At 39.9% G+C, this 21,601-nt stretch overlaps 1 protein-coding gene across 10 annotated transcripts in view; it reads right to left on the bottom strand.

Moving 5' to 3' along the window:
• The window catches only part of GREB1L (GREB1 like retinoic acid receptor coactivator), a 219,043-nt gene that overhangs the window by 71,532 nt on the left and 125,910 nt on the right, over positions 1-21,601 (bottom strand). For 6 of the 10 annotated variants that reach the window (XM_039522151.1, XM_039522145.1, XM_039522149.1 and 3 more), the window contains exons 7-12: positions 21,069-21,206; positions 13,832-13,966; positions 12,451-12,588; positions 11,966-12,085; positions 9,823-9,960; positions 7,930-8,115 (exon numbers count right to left, since the gene is read on the bottom strand). In XM_039522151.1, coding sequence (XP_039378085.1) covers positions 7,930-8,115; positions 9,823-9,960; positions 11,966-12,085; positions 12,451-12,588; positions 13,832-13,966; positions 21,069-21,206 — 855 coding nt within the window. The remainder of the gene's footprint in view (positions 1-7,929; positions 8,116-9,822; positions 9,961-11,965; positions 12,086-12,450; positions 12,589-13,831; positions 13,967-21,068; positions 21,207-21,601) is intronic. The other 4 variants (XM_039522150.1, XM_039522154.1, XM_039522152.1 and 1 more) reach the window with 2 other exon arrangements.

The following is a 21,601-nucleotide window of genomic DNA, read 5'->3' as shown; positions in this document are numbered from 1 at the left end:
CTGGCCCACAACCACAAATGGCTCAGTTTTGCAATACTCTTTGCGGTATCAGTTCAGGCACATTATATAAAGCCCTTCCTATGCACAGTCAAATGAGCTAAGAGAAAAATCAGCATTAAGAGCAAATAACTTGATTAAAAAACCCTGAGGATTCCAGCGGGCAACAGCATATTACCACACAACTCAAAATACTTTGTTTGGGTCCCCCGTTCAGAGAAATTCACAGGCAATCGGGCCAAAACCATAGTGACAATGCCTAACAAGTTTCTTGAGCCAAAGGCAATTAATTCCGAAGTAATAATAGAAGAGTTACTGGAACAGAAGAAGTTTTACGACAAGAATGCCAAACAATTACCCACCAGTGCTAATAAGAGAGAATGTTAGATGGCAACCTGCCAAAGTAACAGCTACACCATCTGCACCAAGGTAATGAATCATAAATCACCCCAAGCATCAGTAAAGAGGAACCGGAACCCTAAACAAAACCACGGAATACACTGGCTCTCTTTTTTCTAATGACGTCAAAAATGCTAAGACAGTGTCCCTGTGCTGATCCAAGTAACACATGCCCGCCGAGTTACTGACTATGAAAAACACCAGAAGTAGTAAACACAAGAGAGGTTATTTTACTTCTTTATTTGGCACTAGTGCAACTGCTACTGGAATAGCGTGTTCAGTTCTGGTGTCTACACTTCAAGAAGGATGTTGATAAATTGGATCAGGGTCAGAGAAGAGCCACAACGATTAAAGGATTAGAAAGCATGCCTTATAGTGACAGACTCAAGGAGCTCAAATCTGGCCTGGTCTACTCTAGGCGTTTAAACCGGTTTTAGGAGCGTAAAACCGATTTAACACCACACACGTCCACACTAAGAGGCCCTTTATATCGGTATAAAGGGCTCTTTAAACCGGTTTCTGTACTCCTCCCTAACGAGAGGAGTAGCGCTAATATCGGTATTACCATATCGGATTGGGATTAGTGTGGCCGCAGATCGACGGTATTGGCCTCCAGGCGGTATCCCACAGTGCACCACTGACCGCTCTGGACAGCAATCTGAACTCGGATGCAGTGGCCAGGTAGACAGGAAAAGCCCCGCAAACTTTTGAATATTTCCTGTTTGCCCAGCGTGGAGCTCAGATCAGCACATGTGGCGATGCAGTTAAAAATCAAAATAAAGAAAGAGCTCCCGCATGGACCATGCGGATGTGATCGCTGTAAGGGCAGGCAAATCTGTTCTATCAGTGCTCCGTTACAGAAGACGAAATTCAAAATCATTTTTAAAAAATCTCCAGACAGACGCCATAGCAGGGGCTCAGCGCACTGCTGCGTGACAAACGTAACGGAAAGCCCAAGAATCAAATGGACGCTCATGGACTGGAGGACTCAAGCTATCCCACAGTTCCTGCAGTCTCCGAAAAGTATTTGCATTCTTGGCTGAGCTCCAAATGCTTCTAGGGTCAAACACAGTGTCCGCGGTGGGTCAGGGCATAGCTCGGCAATTTACGCACCCCACCCGCCCCAGAAGTGAAAGGGAAAACAATCCTCTCTTGACTCTTTAACATGTCACCCTATCTTTACTGAATGCTGCAGATAGACCCGATGCTGCAGCACTCAACACCAACATCCTTGCTCCCCCACGCCATGGGTGGCTGATGGTGCAATACGACTGGTGTCCGTCCTCGTCATCAGCCTATTGGCACATGGGGCAGTGCAAAAGGATTGGTAACCATGCAGACTAGCATCGGTGAGGTCTATCAAGGGTGCCTGGCCCTAATTTTTCCTGGTAGATGGTACAGTATGGCTGATAACCATCGTCGTCATAGCAACAGGGGGCTGAGCTCTGTCAGCCCCCACCCTTCATGTGTAAAAAAAAGATTCAATTGCCCCTGGACTAGCAGAGGGATGCTGGGCTCCTCTCCTCCACACTCCTTACTGTCCTGTCTGGACTATCATTTCTCACTAACAAGTCACTAACAAGTCACTGTGCCTTATTCCTGCATTCTTTATTACTTCATCACACAAGTGGGGGGACAATGCTACAGTAGCCCAGGAAGTCTAGGGGAAGAACAAAATCAACAGGTGGGGTTGTTGCAGGAGCACCCCCTGTGAATAGCATACAGCTCATAATTTCTGCAGGGTCTGACACAGAGCAGCTGTGTTCTCTGATACAGTGGTTCTCTAGTACACTTGCCCATATTCTAGGCAGGACTGATTCTATTTTTAGATACCAAAAAGGAGGGATTGACTCTGGGAGTCATTCCCAATTTTGGCTTTTGCGCCCCTGGCTAAGAGCAGCCAGGGGCACTTATGACAGCAGCAAATGGTGCAAAACGACTGGTAGCCATGCTCATCTTTTTACCAATTTATGGATTGGTAGATGGTGCAGTATGGCTGATAACCATCTCTGCTGTCATGCAAAAGCAAAAGCATGCTGCTGTGTAGTGCTGCTGAATCGCCTCTGTCAGCGGCATCTAGTACACATATGGTGACAGTCACAAAAGGCAAAACAGGCTCCATGATTGCCATGCTATGGCATCTGCCAGGGCAATCCAGGGAAAAAAGGCGCGAAATGCTTGTCTGCCGTTGCTTTCCCAGAGGAAGGAGTGACTGACGACATTTACCCAGAACCACCCGCGACAATAATTTTTCCCCCATCAGGCACTGGGATCTCAACCCGGAAATTCCAAGGGGCGGGGGAGGCTGCGGGAACTATGGGATAGCTACGGAATAGCTACCCACAGTGCAACGCTCCAGAAGTCGATGCTAGCCTCGGACCGTGGACGCACACCACCAATTTAATGTGTTTAGTGTGGCCGCGCGCACTCGATTTTATACAATCTGTTTTACAAAACCGGTTTATGCAAATTCGGAATAGTCCCGTAGTGTAGACGTACCCTCTGTTTAGCTTAACAAAGAGAAACTTTAGAGGTGGACTTCATAACAGCCTACAAGTACCTACATGGAAAACAAATATTCAATAATGGTCTCTTCAGTCTAGCAGAGACAGGTACAACATAATTCAATGGCTGGACGTTGAAGCTAGACAAATTCAGACTGGAAATAAGGTGTAAATTTTTAACAGCAAGAGTAATTAACAGTCCTAGTCAACATATCCATAAATGATCTGGAAAAAAGGGTAAGCAGTGAAGTGGCAAAATTTGCAGATGATAGAAAACTACTCAAGATAGTTAAGTCCCAGGCAGACTGTGAAGAGTTACAAACGGCTCTCTCAAAACTGGGTGACTGGGCAACAAAATGGCAGATGAAATTCAATGTAGATAAATGCAAAGTAATGCACTCTGGAAAACATAATCCCAACTATACATATAAAATGATGGGTTCTAAATTAGCTCTTACCACTCAAGAAAGAGATCTTGGAGTCATTGTGGATAGTTCTCCGAAAACATCCACTCAGTGTGCCGCGACAGTCAAAAAAGCTAACAGAATGTTGGGAATCATTAAGAAAGGGATAGATAAGACAGAAAATATATTGCCTCTATATAAATCCATGGTACACCCACATCATGAATACTGCATGCAGATGTGGTCGCCCCATCTCAAAAAAGATATATTGGAACTGTAAAAGGTTCAGAAAAGGACAACACAAATGATTAGGTGTATGGAATGGCTGCCATATGAGGAGAGATTAATAAGACTGGGACTTATCTTGGAAAAGAGACGAGTAAGGGGGGATATGATAGAGGTCTATAGAATCATGACTGGTGTGGAGAAAGTAAATAAGGAAGTGTTATCTACTCCTTCTCATAATACAAGAACTAGGGGTCACCAAATGCAATTAATAGGTAGCAGATTTAAAACAAACAAAAAGTAGTATTTTTTCACACAACGTACAGTCAACTGTGGAACTCCTTGCCAGAGGATGTTGTGAAGCCTAGATTATAACAGGGTTCAAAAAAGAATTAGATACATTCATGGAGGAGATAGGTCCATCAATGGATATTAGCCAGGATGGGCATGGATGGTGTGCCTAGCCTCTGTTTGCCAGAAACTTGAAAAGGGTGACCAGGGATGGATCACTTGATAATTACCTGTTCTGTTCATTATGTCTGGGGCACCTGGCATTGGCCACTGTCAGAAGACAGGATACTGGGCTAGATGGACCTTTGGTCTGACCCAGTATGGCCATTCTTATGTTCTTAAATTAACCATTGGAACAACTTACCAAGTAGATTCTAAAAGATATCCTCTAGGAATTATTCTGGGGAAGTTCTATGGACTGTGCTATACAGGAAGTCAGACTAGATGATCACAATAGTCTCTTCTGACCTTGGAATCTGTGAAGCTCCAGGTCATGGATCCTGGGTAATTATTGTAAGAATAAGAAGGGACAGTGTGATCAGAAATCCATCAAGATGCAGAGATAGTTGTTAGCAGTAGAACTGTGCAAAAAATGTTCTGTACCAATAACAAGGCCAATAAAACTAAGGCAGTCTCTGAATGTGACATTCTTCTGTCTACTTCCCAGACCTCTCTGCTTCTTACTCTTTTGAAATCAATTTGCTCTAGATGAAACAATGAACATTCTCAATTAAATCATCTTTTTTGGACACTTTTCTAGGATCCAGTAAAAAATGATTTTACCAGTGGTCCAAAATTTCCCTTACCATTAATTCCTGACATCAAGAAAGGGAAAATCCTACAGAATTTAAAAGGAAAGCATCCAGTAGAGCTATAAGAAAATTATGTTAAAAGTATTCATAATTTAATGGAAAACAATAGTCTTTTTCCAGCATCCTGTAGAACTGTATAGCAGTGAGAGAATTTTCTATCAAGCTCTATAAGATGGTTCAAAACATCCATGGAAAGGTTATCTTTTTCTACTGGATTTTTGGATAAGGAAAGACGCCCCAGGAAGAGGCTTGTTCCCCAAAACATTGTGTGCGCCATCTGACTTCACAATGCAATACAAAAGATTTTCTGATAGCCAGTAATACACCTTTACAAATAAATCAACCACAATGGAAGACCATCCTGGTCTATAAAGAATACTAGTCCAGCCTTCTGTAAATTTCCCAATGGTGAGTTAGATCATTTATTACTTATAAAATGGCCTATTATCTATCTAGGATGTGGTCTTGCAAACATTAATGCACTTGAGTATCTTTACTCAGTTTCACTGAAGTCAAGTCAAGTACTACTTTAACTTCCTCTCTTAGTTGTATCAGTCTTGATCTGCAACTTCCACATCATTTTAGTCCTTTGTCTCCCTGGAAGTCAATGGAACTACTCAAGAAAAGTTTCTTATGCATGCGTTTGTGGGATTGGGCCTGTAAAGTTAAAATTACTAGCTGATCGATGCCCTATATCATAAGTCACTGGGAGAAACATCTGTGCAACTACCTTTTTATTCCCTACTGTATACAAACAATAGAGAGAACTCACCACGTAACATGAATGAACTGTGACCAGTGCTTGAGTACAAGTTTTCCAAATCAAGAGAAAACCATGTAGAGATTAAAAAACAAGGAGTCCGGTGGCACCTTAAAGACTAACAGATTTATTTGGGCATAAGCTTCCGTGGGTAAAAAACACACTTCTTCAGATGCAAGATGTAGAGATAATTATTTGGCGGCAGTCATAATGTTTTGCCAGAGTTGTAGATATATGCATGTGTATGCTAACAAAACAAGAGATAATGAGGATGACTATAGGACAGATTTTTTTTTTAAACTCATGAGCTAACAAAGCGAAACTGCATAAGCTCCAAAGAATAGGTATAAACGAATTACATAATTTTTGTTTCTCATAACTAAAGGAATAAAAAAACCAACAGGATTTAATGTTTCAATTGTATGTTATTTTCTAAAACACATTTTAAAGCAGAGTCAATCCTAGGATGTGGTTCCAAGTGGCATCCCTGGCAGCCAAAGTGTGGGAGCCTCAACAATGATACAATTCCTTACATAGGATCCAAATAGCACATATGGCAGTATCTCATGGGGGTAGAGAGAGCGGCTGCAGCCTCCCAGTCTGGGAAAAGGTAGAGCAGGATTAAAAAAAAAAACACAACCAAAACCAACAACCTGGTACCTCCCAGAAAATTCTCAAACTTCATCTAATACATACATACACAAAGAATCGTAAAGTCTTGGCAGGGAATAAAAGAACCTTTCCCATGAAAAAACTAAGAGAATGTTCTCAAGTCAATTTACTGAGTCCTTTCTGAGATCACAAAGCATTATGCTGCATTTTCCAAAGTTCTTATCCATGTAGGAGAAAAAGACTTGGAATTAAGTTTGTTTTCTAGAAGGGTGTGCTAGATATGTCAGATGCTCATCCCTGAGGGGTATGGGGACAGTGGATCAACATACAAGCATTTAGCTCAAAAAGGGAAAGCCCGTGACAGCTTCAACCAAACAGTGAGTGGACAATTAAGACTAATAGCCTGTAGAGAGCAGAAGGAAAGCAGACAGGCCACCTATGCAGTGACTGGTGCACTGTTGGACAATAGTGAGAGGATTGTATGTGCTGTCGGGGCTATTATGCGAGCTTCCCATTCATAATGGTTAAGGCTAAGATTTTGTCATGGATATTTTTAGCAAAAGTCACAGAGAGATCACGGATTTCCGTGAATTTTTCTTTATTGCCCGTGACCTGTTCGTGACTTTTACTAAAAATATCCATGACAAAATGGGAAGGGACTGGGCAGCTGCTGTGGGAGTCCCCCTGCCACCACTGCAGTGGGGAGCTGCCAGGGTCCCCCTGCCCCACTGCCATGGCCGGGGAGTTGTGGGGTACCCCTCCGCCCATCCTGCAGCAGCTGGGAGCTGCGGGGTACCTTTGCTGCACATGGTAGCTGAGAGTTTGGGGGCCTGCTGCCTCAGGCAGCGGGGGTACTTTACAGCTCCCTGCCACTGCAGGAGGTGGCGGGACCCTGCAGCTTCCAGCCACCAGGGCTGAAGTCACAGAATCCGTGACTTCCACGACCTCCATGACAAAACCGTAGCCTTAATAATGGTACTGCAACAGCACAGGACGGCACAGTGGCAAACCATATAGTTGCTAGACTTGCTCAAGACAAGTCTACTCCCAATTATGGCATCATCATCACTTGTGCACTGCTGTGAATATAAGTGTGTGTGAATGCATGCCATGCTACATGCATGCTGGGGGAAACATTTATGTAGTGTAGAAAAGGCCAGGTGTCCCGATTACAAAATCACCATGCATCTCACTGTGATTGGCAGTCTCTGTTCAAGGGCAACCCAGGACTAAAATGAAAGGGAAGCTGCAGGTCAAGACTGACACAGCTGTGAGAGAAGGCTTACACAGCACTTGCCCACACTATTCTCTATGCCTTTAATATCTTACGTTTACGTTCACTACATTTTACACTAATGTAGGGAAAGTGTCTATCCACAAAGGGTTAGAAAATCTGCAACTCACTTAACTGCCCTAAATTCTGTCTAGAGCCCATATTAAATACATTCAAGAAAACAACAATTTGTTGTGTACTAAATAATTTGCTTTAGTTTGCACAACAGAGGTAGTTTTCATGTAAATGTTGCAGTCCCCAAAACAATGGTGACAACACATCTGGAAGCATCTGTCATGAAACTCTGAATGAAAAAAGGACTGGAAGCTCTTAGAAATGGTTGTGAAAACAGAAGGTTTGATTCCCTAAGCAAATGAAATATTTGCAATGCAGAATGATATTTGATTTTCACAAAGGTGACCTTGGTCACAGGGAGGACAGAGAACAATATCACCCTTCAAATTCACCTCCTTTTCAGGCAGATTTACAAAATAGCACTGGCACTGACTCTAGATAGAGACTAGTCCTCTATTCCAGCTGCAAGATAGACAGAAAACTGGCTACTGGCAAGAGGTAGGACATATTGGAGATGAAGGGAGAAAACAAAAGTCGTAAACAATAAAAACTGGAATGAATATGAGAAATGGCTTACCTAACCGGACAAGATACTGTATTGTTAAAAGAATCATGTTCTCCACACTTAGTAATTGAGCGCCAGTCAACCCCAAAAGATCCAAATCCTTGTTCTCCAGCTGTGGAATCTTGTAGCAATTCACCAGCAAGGGACTTACTACAATATCACCAACATTGCCATAGAAATAGGGTAAAGTGCCATAACCTTCAAAAACAACAATAAAAATACTCAAAACAAGCTACTATACAAAATCTTGCAACAGTTACATTCCCTAACTTCTGTTTAATGCTAAAGCAAAAGATGGGACGACAGTGACCAAACTGACATTATTACTGTCTACAGAAGAAATTAAGTACACCAATAGTGTATTACCCTATATATGTCAATATCGATTTACCAAAAGTTACTGTGATGGTCTGCCCAGCACCAAGATTGATATTTGTCTTTGAATAAATAATTACTAAGTAATCTGCTTAGTTGTTACCATGACCTTCAAATGCATAAAGCTCATACTACCAATAATTTAGTGTGCAAAATCTGCAGAACTGCAGTACAGAAATCTTAACTTGATAAAAGCAGCACAAATTGAACAAATGTGCTTCAGACACTGTTGTACTGTTTTGATAAACATCTTAAAATTTAAATGCAGATAAAAAGTGTTATTTTCATGAATGGTTTAATTAAGAGACATCAATTAATGATAGAATCTTTTTGGTAAGGTTAAGAATGACCAAGATAGAAACAGATTACTTTTTTCTCATGTACATTTTTCAATCCTGGTACATCTGGTACTATACTACCAATAAGACACTTTTCCAATAAGACACATTGGGCCCACCTGAGGACTGCACTGCCAACTTGCCAGGAGCCTCATCTTTAATAACGAAATGAAGTTATGGAAATTATAGAACTGTATCCTAAGGCCTAGACTTTCTCTAGGCTGCACGTCCATAAAATAAAAAAATACAAATTAACTGTAATCCTCATCTTGCAATCTTTATTCACGTAGCTAGCCCCATTAACTCGAGTGGAACTATGTATAAAGACCAGTTGTGTCACTAAGGACTTAGAGCAATTTTCCACTACTTAATTTATGATAATTAAATCCAGGGGTCATATGAGTATATATGGTTCCCTAATATGTAGGGTGCTTTATACAAAGGGGTAATATTGCACTGAATGGAACAATGATGGAATTACCCCTTCAAATAGTGACACAACTCACCAATTTGAGTAAAATTTCTTTAATTATTATTATTTTGCAGTAACACAACTCAAAGAGACATTTTCACATTAAAAGTCATATTTTTAATGTAACAGCAATGTCCTTATACATAGTATATTACTAACAACACACCTTATATAGGTGAAATATTTTAACATTCTAATTTATATTTTATTATTCATGCTGGCTGCTTACTTTTTCCATTTTTCCTAGTGTAGACATGGGGTGGGGGAAGCTAGTCCATTTTGATTGGTCAGTTCAACATCAATTTCACTTTCTCTGTTTCAGGCAGTAGCACAGGGCTATAAGGTTTGGTTGTAAACACTGTAGAGGAATGTTTATTTGTCTGGGAAAACTGTTTGAATTGGAAAGTTGTTTTAATTCCAAGGAAATACGTCTATTCTTCGATTTTGTAAAAGGCTTGTTTATACAAAACCCAAATTTAGGGTCTAATCTGATCTGGCCAGGACCCTTTTGTATGTCAGGTCTTGGCAAAAATCACCCAACTTCTCATCATAAATATTGCACAATTAACACAAGAGGCTCCTGAAAGTCTTATGAAACACAATCACCTTCTGTTGTACTTACGGGCTGATCACAAAAGTGAATTTCATTACCTCAAATCCCAGGGGGAGCATGCAGTTATTCAAGAGGTACAGTGTTGCTTATCACAATGTAAAGCTTACCTATAAGAATCACTGGTCTGATTCCTGAGTTATTCAGCAGGTTTTCAGGAACAATTACAGTCTCCCCTGCAGGGATGGGTTGAGGCTGTAAAATTCCAGTTAACATGGATTGAGGAACTGGGACTGACAAAAGGGGCTCTATAAAATAAAGAAAGAAAAACTTCCATTACCAAAAGGCTCATACTGTGATTTGGCCCTATGAACAAACAACACTCTTGCAAATCACTAACCGCAATAAAATTCAAACTACCTTTGCATTTCCTATTACAGTTTTAAATAATTTAAATTAAGACCCAATATCCTTCCCTGGCCCCACCACTAAAATAAAACTTTTTTCTAACTACGGTATTGTTTCAGGGAGAGAAAAAAATCCAGGTTTGAATATGCATCTTGTAACAAAGCCAAGTACAAGGAAAAGTGTTCACAAAGGTCACTTTTCAATGCTACCTGTCAGCACAAAGAAGGAAGAGACCTCACTAACTTTTGACCTACAATATGTAGACCAAAATCTCAAAGCTGTTTGCATTCCACTTTATACCATTATGAAGTTATAGAAAGATGAAAACTACACTTCAGTCATGAAGGAGCAACAGCAGCTTTCAAAACAAGAAAAGAAAGCACAGTGCCTCAGTATTATAATCTGTCAGTATAATACCTACTTCATAGGGATATTATGAGACTTCCTTAAATTGTTCATGATGAATTTTTCAATCCTCTGATGAAAGGTGTTAAAGAAATTCAACTGTTTTAATTGTGGGAACTTATCGGTTTCTAGAAGTCTGTTTAATTCAGAACTTTCTCTCTGGGAACAAATGCAACATGGGCGTGCAGTAGATCTATGCAAGTAAACTGGCAACAACAAAAGAGAAGATGGCTTCTGATCACATGCAACTGGTTTGAAAACTTCCATGTTTAAATGACAATTTAAAAATGTTGCTCATGTGTTTTGCCACTAAAAGTGTATTCATGGTTACCTCAAAAGGACTGAGTGATTGAGCGAGAGGGCATGAGTCTGGGAGTCAAGAGATCAGGGTTCTAACTTTCTGTATTACCTTCAGCAAGTCATTTAAGACAAGATCTTCAGAAATGGCTACTGATTTTGAGTGCCCATGTAGACACACAGAGGGCCATACTTTCAGAGGTGCAGAGCCGCCCTCCACCCACTGACTACCACTGTGGATGCTCAATCTCTCTGAAAGTCAGACCCAAGGTATCCCAAACTGAAGACCCAGAAATTGAGGCACCCAAAAATCATTGGCAGTTCTAAAAATTAGGGTCTTAACTTCTTGTCTCCCTTTCTCTAAAATGGGGGGAAAGGATACTTACTTTCCTTTGCAAAACACGTTGACTGCTTATAGCTGAAAAGTATTATTGTGGTAAGTAGTTATGTGTTTTAAATTGCCACATTAGAATATATAAGTAGTTAATATATCTTTTTATTTAACCCTAACTCTTATCTCAATATGGATGCCAACATTACATGTTCTTGATGGAGTCCTAAGGATTCTCAATCCCTCACTTTCAACGCCCTGTATCGTGGTCATCATCCTTTGAGCTAAGGATGACTTGGGATTTTCATCAATGCCATTTTGTTCTGAGTGGCCAAAATTAAGCTATGCAAGACCTTCCCTCCCGTGCAGGAGCAGAGCAGCCGCATCTGGGAAGTTACAATCTCAAGGTGAGGGCCAACGGAAATTGCATCTATTTATTTTTATATTTGTGTGTGTATATGTATGTGTGTGTCTATATATATATATATATATATATATATATATATATATATATATATACACACACATATACACACACCTATACAAACAATTTTGGAAGCACTGAGTTATGGATGGTTAATTATCTGTTTGTATTACTACTATCCTCATCCTCACTTCTCCCGCTCCCCATTAACTGTCATGCTCATTTTAAATTAGATTGTAAGCTATCTGGGGCAGGGACCATGTCATCATACGTGTTTATATAGTGCCTAGCAAAACCGGACCCCAACCCGAGTGAGACCTGAGGTCATTACTTTCAATAGAAGTAATTATATGTCCTGAACAACAGTTCATAGAAGCACTACCATGCCACTGAGCTGGATGATCAGAAGTTTTAGTCATGACAATTCACATAATTATTAAAGTTTTACCTGTTCTTGTAAGAGGACGAATTGTCGGAACAGGTACAACTAAACCAGGAGGTGGGACTGGTGACCCAGGAGACCATCCCCGGTGTCGTTTCTTTGGTGGCCCAGAACTAGACATTGATGCTGAGGAGAAATAAAGGAAAAGATAATTCAAAATACTCTTCTTCCCACATCCCATTTACATTCAGATACACAAACTCTGGGCTGGATTTTGACGTCACACTGTTTTTATGTTGGCATAGTTCTACTGAGTTTAGAGTTACTCTCAATTTACATCAGGCCACATTCTGATCTGAGAAACACTAGTATCTATAATGAGGTGTGTATCATAATCATCAACACTCATGCCAGCAACACACGACATCTCAAGGGAAGAGTCGTGGAAACAGCTACAGTGGAAAAGAAAACAAAGCTACAGTTTTCAGGCTCAACAGCATATGCAGTAAAGAGTTTAAAATAAAATAATAAAAACACAGGTTTTCTTTTACCTTGATCTACCGAAAAACAGCCAGAGCTGGGGGAAGTTGAGTGAGGCATAGGCCGAGAGAATGTAGAGCTCAACACATTATTTCTTCCTCCACTACTGTTTCCATTTGCAACATCGCTGTTACGCAGTGTAAGTGGAGCTGAATACAACAAAATACACAGAGAGAGCAGCTTTAGACAATCTTTAAAACAAAATAAATCATATTTCAGAATGTAAAGCAAGAACAGAACAAGATTGGTGACGGAGTCAATTTTAATCCTGGGGCAACCAGTGGAGAATAACTCAGGCATGGCAGCAAAATTCTGATCTTTAAGTAGGGCTTCTGTATTTTGGGGGTGGAGTGGGAGGAGGGAGGAGACAAACAAAACAAAGCCAAAAATACAACAATAAAATCTAGTATGAATTTTGAAGCATCCTTATTGAAAACTGAAAATGATAAATATGTTTGTCATTAATTTAGCTTCTAGAGATCTCTGGCCTCTTTATACATCTTTTACCTCACTTCTTAGGCTAAAAGTGATGAGTGATACAAATTTTTCAATGGGCAGCATGGAGAGATTTACATTTGGCTTGGTAAATTTTAGATTTCTTCTTCTTCTGACTCCTATAATTTTTTGAAGGTTTACCACAGAGTTACATCATATTAATGGGCAGTGAGGGTGGGAACAATTCAATTTAAAGTTATATAATTCTGCAATAAAAGGAGGCCTTACTTTACCTCCAGAGTCCTATCTTCAACCACAGTCACCCAACAGGACATCATAATCCTGCACAAGTGTCTTAAAATTGGCAATTCTCAAATTTGGAACCAGTATTAATACCTAGTTTATATGCCTGATTACTGATTTCATTGTCCAAATGAGGTGTCTAGATATCTCATTGTTATTAAGGATTCACAATTCAGGCAATGAAAGAGTACTAACACTAGCCCTCCTTTAAAAGGAAGGTAAATTTCATGAAACATCTTTGAAGAGGCTACATAAGTCATTCATGGAGAACAACACGTAGACAGATCAGGATTCTTACCTCTTTGACTGAGAGCTATTTAAAGGTGCCATGTCACGCAAGGTTGACTCCATGGGGTTGTTGTCTATGTTATGGAGCTCAGCCAGGGAAATAATTGGTCTCCTTTAAAGTACAGTGACCAAACTGTCAAGTTTGAGAACCAGGACACTATCCAGGGTGGGGATACCGATGACAGTGCAAGATTTGGGGGTTGGACTAGATGACCTACTGAGGTCCCTTCCAACCCTGAGATTCTATGTGCATGCGCAGAGTATTGAAGTGGTGCACACAAATTTGAGGGTATGGATAACAAATGTACCCACTACTAGACAGACAGCTCATTACCCCACTTGGCTTTCTGTAAAGTATATTATTACCTGTGGCAAATGTCTTTCCTACAAGCTGCACAGACAAAGCCAGTGGTTTCACTATGTTCTTGTTCCGGGATAGGTCTTGAATTCCACTTATATTAACAGCAGAAGATGATTTTGCTGGACTGAATACTGAGGAGTCTGACAAAAAAATTGTTTGATTAAATAACTAACTCTTTGAAAATAGCTATAGACATATGCGTACACCCCTGAGAAGTCATCATATATGGACTTATCTTACAAATAACTAGTACTACCTTAAACTTATATACTGTTTTTCATCCAATGATAGAAAGCAAGAAAGAGAGAAAGAGAGAGTGAAAACAAGAGGTAAAGCAACAGAGAAAGCGAGAGCGTTGAAATTTTGTTTATCACATTAGCAAAGAGCAACAAACAATTAATAATTTGATATATATGGATGATCTGATACTATATGGACTGTCACAAAAGAAGATACAGCAATTGATGACACATGTAGAAACATTTGATGAACATATAAAGCTACAGGTTGGCTTGGCTAAATGTGTGCTGACATCTGTAAAGAGGACAAAATGGGTACAAGTTAACGAAGGTACTATCCAAGATCTCTCGCAGCATGATCCCTATGAACAAAGTGAGGAAAGGATACTACAGATGAAAAAGAACTAATCTAAGAACAAAACTCAACTTGAAGAATTTGATCCAAGCCAATATGTGGGCAATACCAGCAGTATGATACACTGCCAGAATGATCAAATGGAATCAAGAGAAGAAAAAATTTAACATCCAAACAAAAAAGCTCCTACGGATGCAGAGTGATGAACATCAGTCAAGACATGGGCAGGATGTACGTTCAATGATGTGATAATGGAAAAAGGGTTGCTATGTGTGGAGGAGGAAAGTGACAATGAATGACAACATCAAAATATATGAGGAGTCAGTAACAGTAAAAGATCATCTGGTCATGATAATAAGCTGTGGCTAAGTATACATCCCAATCCAAGAAAGAAAGGAGAAAGCAGATTGTCAAAGAATGACTCGAAAGATTTACATAGCAATCATTGCATGGACAGTGGCAGAGAACAAGCAAATCCATTAGCAATAGAAGATCTACAAGCCATGAGTTTGTTAAAGGATACCTCAAAAGAGAGACAAAAAAAAATCTCATTATGAGCACACGAGCGCAGTCCTTAAGGCTTAATTATGTTCTAAACAAAACTGACCAATAGAACTGAACACCGAACTGCAGAATATGTTCAGAAAGGGAAAAGATGGTGTAGCACGTGCTGAGCGTCTGCAGGAGCCTGGCTGCAAGAGAATTTATGAACAAACACAATGAGGTCACCAAGTGTCTGCACTGGAAGCTTTGTGGCAAATATGCAATTAAACAAACCATGTGGTATTATGACCATCGAATCAAAAGTGCTCTAGAGAATAAAGAAGCTAAGGTTTTAGGGGATTGTCACAAACCGAACAGTGCAGGAAAACAGGCTGCACATAGCTGTAGAAAAGAAGACAAGCAAGACCACGTTAATTGATATTGCCATACCAGAAGACAGAAATTTAAAAAAGAAACAAGAAGAGAAGATGCAAAGTATTAAGAACTGAGTCACAAAGTGGAACGATTATGGAAAACTAGATGATCCCAGCAATTATTGGAGCACTTGGAGAGGTCCCTAAGGGCATGAATGAGTAATCAAGAATGCATTAGTAGTGCAAGATATCACAACCAGTGCTTTTAGGCACGGTGAGAATTTTAAAGGAAGTTAAAGGAGGAGTATATTTTTAGCACCTAAAATACAGGAATTCTGTGGAAGGTTTAACAAAACTCTTGACTACCCAAAGATACAAAGTTGGATCATGGTCAGGATTTATATAAGAGTCATGGTAAATTTTAGACAGTATCTTTCTCCTTTGTATGCTTACAGATCTTGTATGTTGTGAAGGCTATTTGCATAAAATAAAATCCCCATGATGTAACACTGAGGGATGATGATACTACTACCACTAAAAACAACTTCATCATGCTTAACACTTACATAACCTATACAGCGTTTTTCACATTAAAAATGCTTTTCAAATATTATCTAACTGTTCTTCACAATAGCTTACTGGGATAGGCAAGTAAACATGATTGTCCCATTTTATAAACAGGGAAGCTGAAGCACAGAGGTTAAGTGTCTTCGCCACAGCAACAGAAAGAGTCTGTATCAGAACCGGGATCAGAATTCAAGGGTTCCTGATTCCATGTCTTATGTTCAAACTACTAGAACACACTTCCCTCATAGCACTTCACAAAGGTGGAGAAGTATTATTATTCCCATTTTATAGGTGGGGAAACCGTAGAACAGAGAGTTTAAATGAATTGCCCAAGATTATATAACAAACCAGCAGCCGAATCAGGAGCAGAACCCAGATCTCCAAACTTCAAGACCCCTGGTCTAACCATTAGACATTTAATACCTGCAACTTTATTCAGATCAAATTCTACACTTTGGACACAGGCAGCTCTAAATTCTTACAACATAAGGATGAACTTTTCTGAAAGAATGTTAACTGGATTTCACTGGATAAATTAATCTGTAAAAAGTAAGCAGTTTATGCTAGGTTCCACCTACACATGTCTCCATACTCAAACAGAAAGAAAAACAGAAGGCAAAGACATTACCAGCCTGATCTGCCAAATTGATATACCTTGAAACACACCACTCGGGGAACAATGGGAGGAGGAGAGAGACTATTTTGCCAGCTGGAATAATCAAGGTTGAGAATGGTCACAGGATCTCTGACTCCACTCCAGCAGAATGACTTGTCCCATTTTCACAGGAAATATGCCAAATGGCTGACCAATTAGCACAAGGTCAGAGGCTCTGGTGAAACCTGATAGTCTATTATTAAATACACCATAGCAAATGCATCTGCCAATGCCTCCTTCAAGTGGGCAGTGTAGAAGCATATGGAAGTTGTGTGTCTCTAATTAATATTAATATATGTATAGTCTATAACCTATATACACACACACACAAACAATTGTGGATTTGTGTGTATTTTCATATGCACTCACAGAAAACCACAAAAGTGTATTGTATAAAGGGCTGGTAGCAATGCCCATTAAAGTTGCCCTACACTTCCCATTTTAAGATCCTATAGTCAGTTGCTTATAAACTTTATGAAACTCACTGCTTGGGTTGAAATTTTCCATGCTAGGTGTCTGCTTCTGGCTGAATGGTTTTGGAAACTTTCAGCAAAAACAGTTCAGCCATTTCCAAGAACAAAACCAGGGGAAAATACATTTTTCCCATATTAAAAAATTCCGGAGACCTTTTCTCTGCAAAGCGCTAGCACCCCAATGCTTTGAAGAAATGTCTTGAAATTTGGCAGGAGAGTGTCCTTTGTGTCAAGGATGTGCCTTTTGCCATCCCTATGAAAATCCTCCCAAATCTGGCCCAGTTATACCTGCATGAAAAACTGCAGTTCACACATGCTTATTAGAGACTTCTTGAATATTTGCACCTAAAAATCTCCAAAGTTCTAACCTCTCTGAGCATGCTCCATCCCCTCCCAACTCCTAGTGCTGACTGGATCTACGCAAGTACCATCCCCACAGAGCAAATGTGCATGCTCTATCCACTCATAGCTCATCCATGGTGACAGGATGGTCCATGCACTATCCCCACAGAGTGATTGAAAATTGTCCAGGATCAGGCTACAGGGGCTCATTAGGACTTTCCCTGTAATGGCTGCTATGAAGTACTGTAGGCCAGGGTAGGCTGGGCTGGGCACTGGAGCTGAAAGCAAGGAGCTTATCTATCCTGTCTGCTCCATGACAACCCAGACAGCATGGAGGAGGAAGCCATCTGCTTTTAATGCAGAGAGGGCAAAAGATGGACTGGAGGGAAGGGAGAGAAGTAGACAGACAAGGAGTCTGATGAGACTGGGACTGGAAGGGTTGGAGAGAAACAGAGACTAGGAGTTAGAGGGGGAGACTGAGGCTGGCTGGACTAGGAGATTGGTATTGGGCACCAGGGGAGGAGAGGCTGGGACTGGTTGGGCAAGAAGACTGAACTGAAAGCCAATCGGAGCAGGGAGTGAGAATGGGGGAAACACAGATTTGATAAGGAGCTGGGGAGAAGGACTAGGAACCAATGGTGGGGGGAGAAGAGACAGAGCTGGCAAGGAGTTGGGGTGTAGTGGGAGAACTAGAACTAGCTGGGCAAAGACTCTGGGACAAGAAGAGAGAATGGAGAGGGAGCCAGACTGGATGAGGAGCAAGACTAGGATTAAGATGATCGCATACTGATTTTCCCACAAGCCTCTTGCCTCACTCAATGCACAGGATGGACCTGCTCTGGGGATGAATCAGGGCTGTGTAGTGAAAAGAGGCTGTTGTCTACAGAACTCCTGTCTCATTTGTTGTAGAAGTTTGAAGGTGCATAATGAACGAGGAAGAGGACTCTAAGAAGAGAAAGGATGGTCTCATGGAACACTGCCCTGGAGAACTGGATTCGGACTCTGAGATTCTATCCATGTCTCTGCAACAGAGTCCCTTTGTGGTGTTAGGCAAGTCACTTAATCCAAACTTCTCACAGGAGGTAGCTAATTGTGCATTCCTTATTTTCTGTGTGCCCAACTTCAGACAGAAGGGCTTGATCTGCAGAAGTGCTGAGCACTCACACCTACAAATGAAGTCAATGGAAGCAATGCTTCACTACATACAGTGCTACATAATACTAAGTACTGTGAAAAAAATCAGATCCTACACATCTCAAATTCAAATTTTGACGACAGACTCTCTGTGCCTCAGCTGTCCATCTGTAAACTGGGGATAATACCACCGCTTCATGTCACAAGGGTTTTGTTGAGACAGATTAATTAATATTTGTGAAGCACTTGGATATTCTTGTGATGGGCACCACAGAAAAGTTCCTATGAGGAAATGAATAATTCTAGCCTCAGAGATGAGTTTGAATAGTGTGCAGTAAATAAGGCCTGGGGCCACACAGTGAACAATGAAGAGAAAAAATATTGGATAGCTACTCATTGAGCACAGTCCAGCCTTTATACTCAGTGAGGAAGTGGCCCTGTGGAAAAAACAGTATGTGATCATGTCATTTAAAGACTTATCATAATTAATCTTTGAAGAATTACATTTTTATTGGTAAATGGTGGTAAATGTCAATTTCCCCATGTACACACAAATCAATGAAAAGGTATTTCCATGGATAATAATCAAAATTTACACACAGGTAAAGAAAGAAAAATTTTGCTTGAGAACTTGTTAGAGTTTGATTTAAGGATATTTACTTTGTACATTTTGACATATGATGTTGACAATTTGTGTTTTAACAGTTATAAAGCTTTACGTTTTTGAATCTCAAGGTCTCCTGTCATGAAATAATTATTGCTTGACCCTCTCCATAATTTCCCACAACTCTGAAAATTTAAATGGATAAAAACTTAAAAAATGCTTACAAATAAGCATTGATATGATGTCAAAAATATAAAAATATACAATTCCACTTATTGTAATCATAATGCACACAACAGGACCATACTAAGGCAACTCTGGCATTTCCTACCTTTGACATGCTTGACTTTACAATCTTAATTTTCTTTTAACCTGTGTATATAGCTATTTGTATAATAGTTGTATAGCTTCTAAGGTAGCTAGGGCCTTGTACTTTAGTTACAAAGCTAGACAGAGGGAAGTACTCAAGTCCATACCTTAGGGAAGAAAAATGGTGATAAAAGGAACATAATTTCAGAAAGCAACCTAGTTTCAGTACACCTACCTGAAAGCAACAGAGAAAGGTAGTTCACCTCAGTGTATGACTAGCTATGGAGACTTCCAGGGAGAAACCTGAACTTTCATCACAGGTGGTTTGCAACAGTACTTATACACTACAAACAAATATGGTGGGGCTTTTTCCCCCTTGTCAAGTGGAATTTGTATTTTGAATGTGGCACTATCTTCACTGGAAGATAACAATGGTAGGAGATAAAAAGGTTTTGATAACTGTGACCTGAGAGAACAAATAGTGATACAAAAGGACAAGCAGAAAGAAAATCATGGTGAGTTGATAAGGAGAAAGCAGTCTATAAAAGGTGTATCTATTAACTTGTCAGCTGCAACCCAGACAAAGCTGTGTAAATATTAGATTACTTGTTATGCCAAATAAAATAGGATTCTCATGTGCCTGCACATTTTTCATGCAAGAACCCGGAGGCCAGGACACCACAACATTCTCATTCCAGATTAGAAATATAGTCTCCTAAATAGGAATAAACCCCAACACCTCAGTCAAAGTGTCCCTGAACACACTGACTAATATTTGCAACACCAATAGGCATGCTAAGGTTCAATTTTTATTGTTCATTTATTTTCAGCAACCCTTGTAAGCAAAAGAATTATTGAAACAAGGTTTGGGTTTGTTTTTTTTATTTTGAATGGTCTAAAATATAAGTGGCCAATTAAAATTCCTGGATAACTCAGATTTTTAGACATGACAAATTCTGTTCTGTTTTTACATCATTCAGAGACAGCAGAGATGTGCACTCCATTCAATCATAGCCCATCTGAATAAAAGCCTCATGTTTCCAAAATCTATCAAATAAACAAAAGCACATGAACTGCAGTAAATAAATCAACTTCAAAAATGCAACAACCTACAAAGCACACCAAAGAAAAATCACCTTTTGAGTCCAGAAGGAAAGCCCTTCTAGGTGAGTCTGTTATGGTTATTAGAAAACATCTTTATTTCTACTTAAATCAATGCACAACTCCAAGAGGTAATAATTTCAAAAATTTGGCAATATGTCTATGATGTGTCTTAGCTCACTTAGCAAATCACTGCTGTTTATCATTACTTTTACCACACTTCAATAGCGGGAGTCAAACATCAAAAACAGAAGGCTACTTTTTCTCCAGTGAGGAAAAAGATGTCAATTCAAGGTACCCATTCTGTTAAGGATGCTCACTATACGTGAGTATTTTATAACATCTGGACATCAGTAAAAAAAAGATAACTAATCAAATTGATTAAAAAAAAACATTAACACTTTTCAAACTACTATTAAGAGCTAAACTTATCCCCGTCTCATCTGGTCCTTAATATTCACAGTATAAATTTTGAAATATGTTTTCTATCTTTAACCTGTAAATTGATACATGCTAAAAATCTACTTTGCAATCCTATGGAACATGTGAGGTACTTTACCACCCCCAGTGGTCATTTCTACAGCATACAGCGCTTTCAGCCCCTACCTGTCTGAGTGAACCCTGATTTGTATCCATTAGCTCTTCCGCTCTCTGGGGTCGTGGATGGTGACACTGAAGAATTTGGTTTAGCAGAATGGCTAGCAGCAGATGATTGTCTGCTTCTACATTCTGGAAGTGAAGCAGCTACAGTACATATTAACAAGGCCTGGCTTTCAGTGCAACAATTTACTGCAATGGTGTTAAACATTGACAAATGTTAAAAGCACATACAGTATGACATGCAACAAATAACAAAGTTCAGCTAAAACATCTCCCAGGATTCAACCAACCTAATTTAAGTATTTAGTTACAAAAACCTTCCCCATTACATTCAACTTAAAGCTGAAGATATTCACTCAAGGTGCACCCAGGGTGCAAAACAAGATAGCAAAACCTGAGTACACGTGATCCCTCTTTCCATTCCCTGGAGATCAGTGTCCCCAGCTTTTATCTTAGAGTGTACTTTGTGGAATTAGTTTTTCTAAGGGTGCTAGCATGAATTTGTAAGTGATTAGATCAGCAGAGCAGTCCAGGAACTA

Source organism: Mauremys reevesii, linkage group 2 (genome assembly GCF_016161935.1).
Source record: "Mauremys reevesii isolate NIE-2019 linkage group 2, ASM1616193v1, whole genome shotgun sequence".
NCBI classification, from domain to species: Eukaryota; Metazoa; Chordata; order Testudines; family Geoemydidae; genus Mauremys; species Mauremys reevesii.
This window is presented reverse-complemented; position numbering and strand designations above follow the sequence as displayed.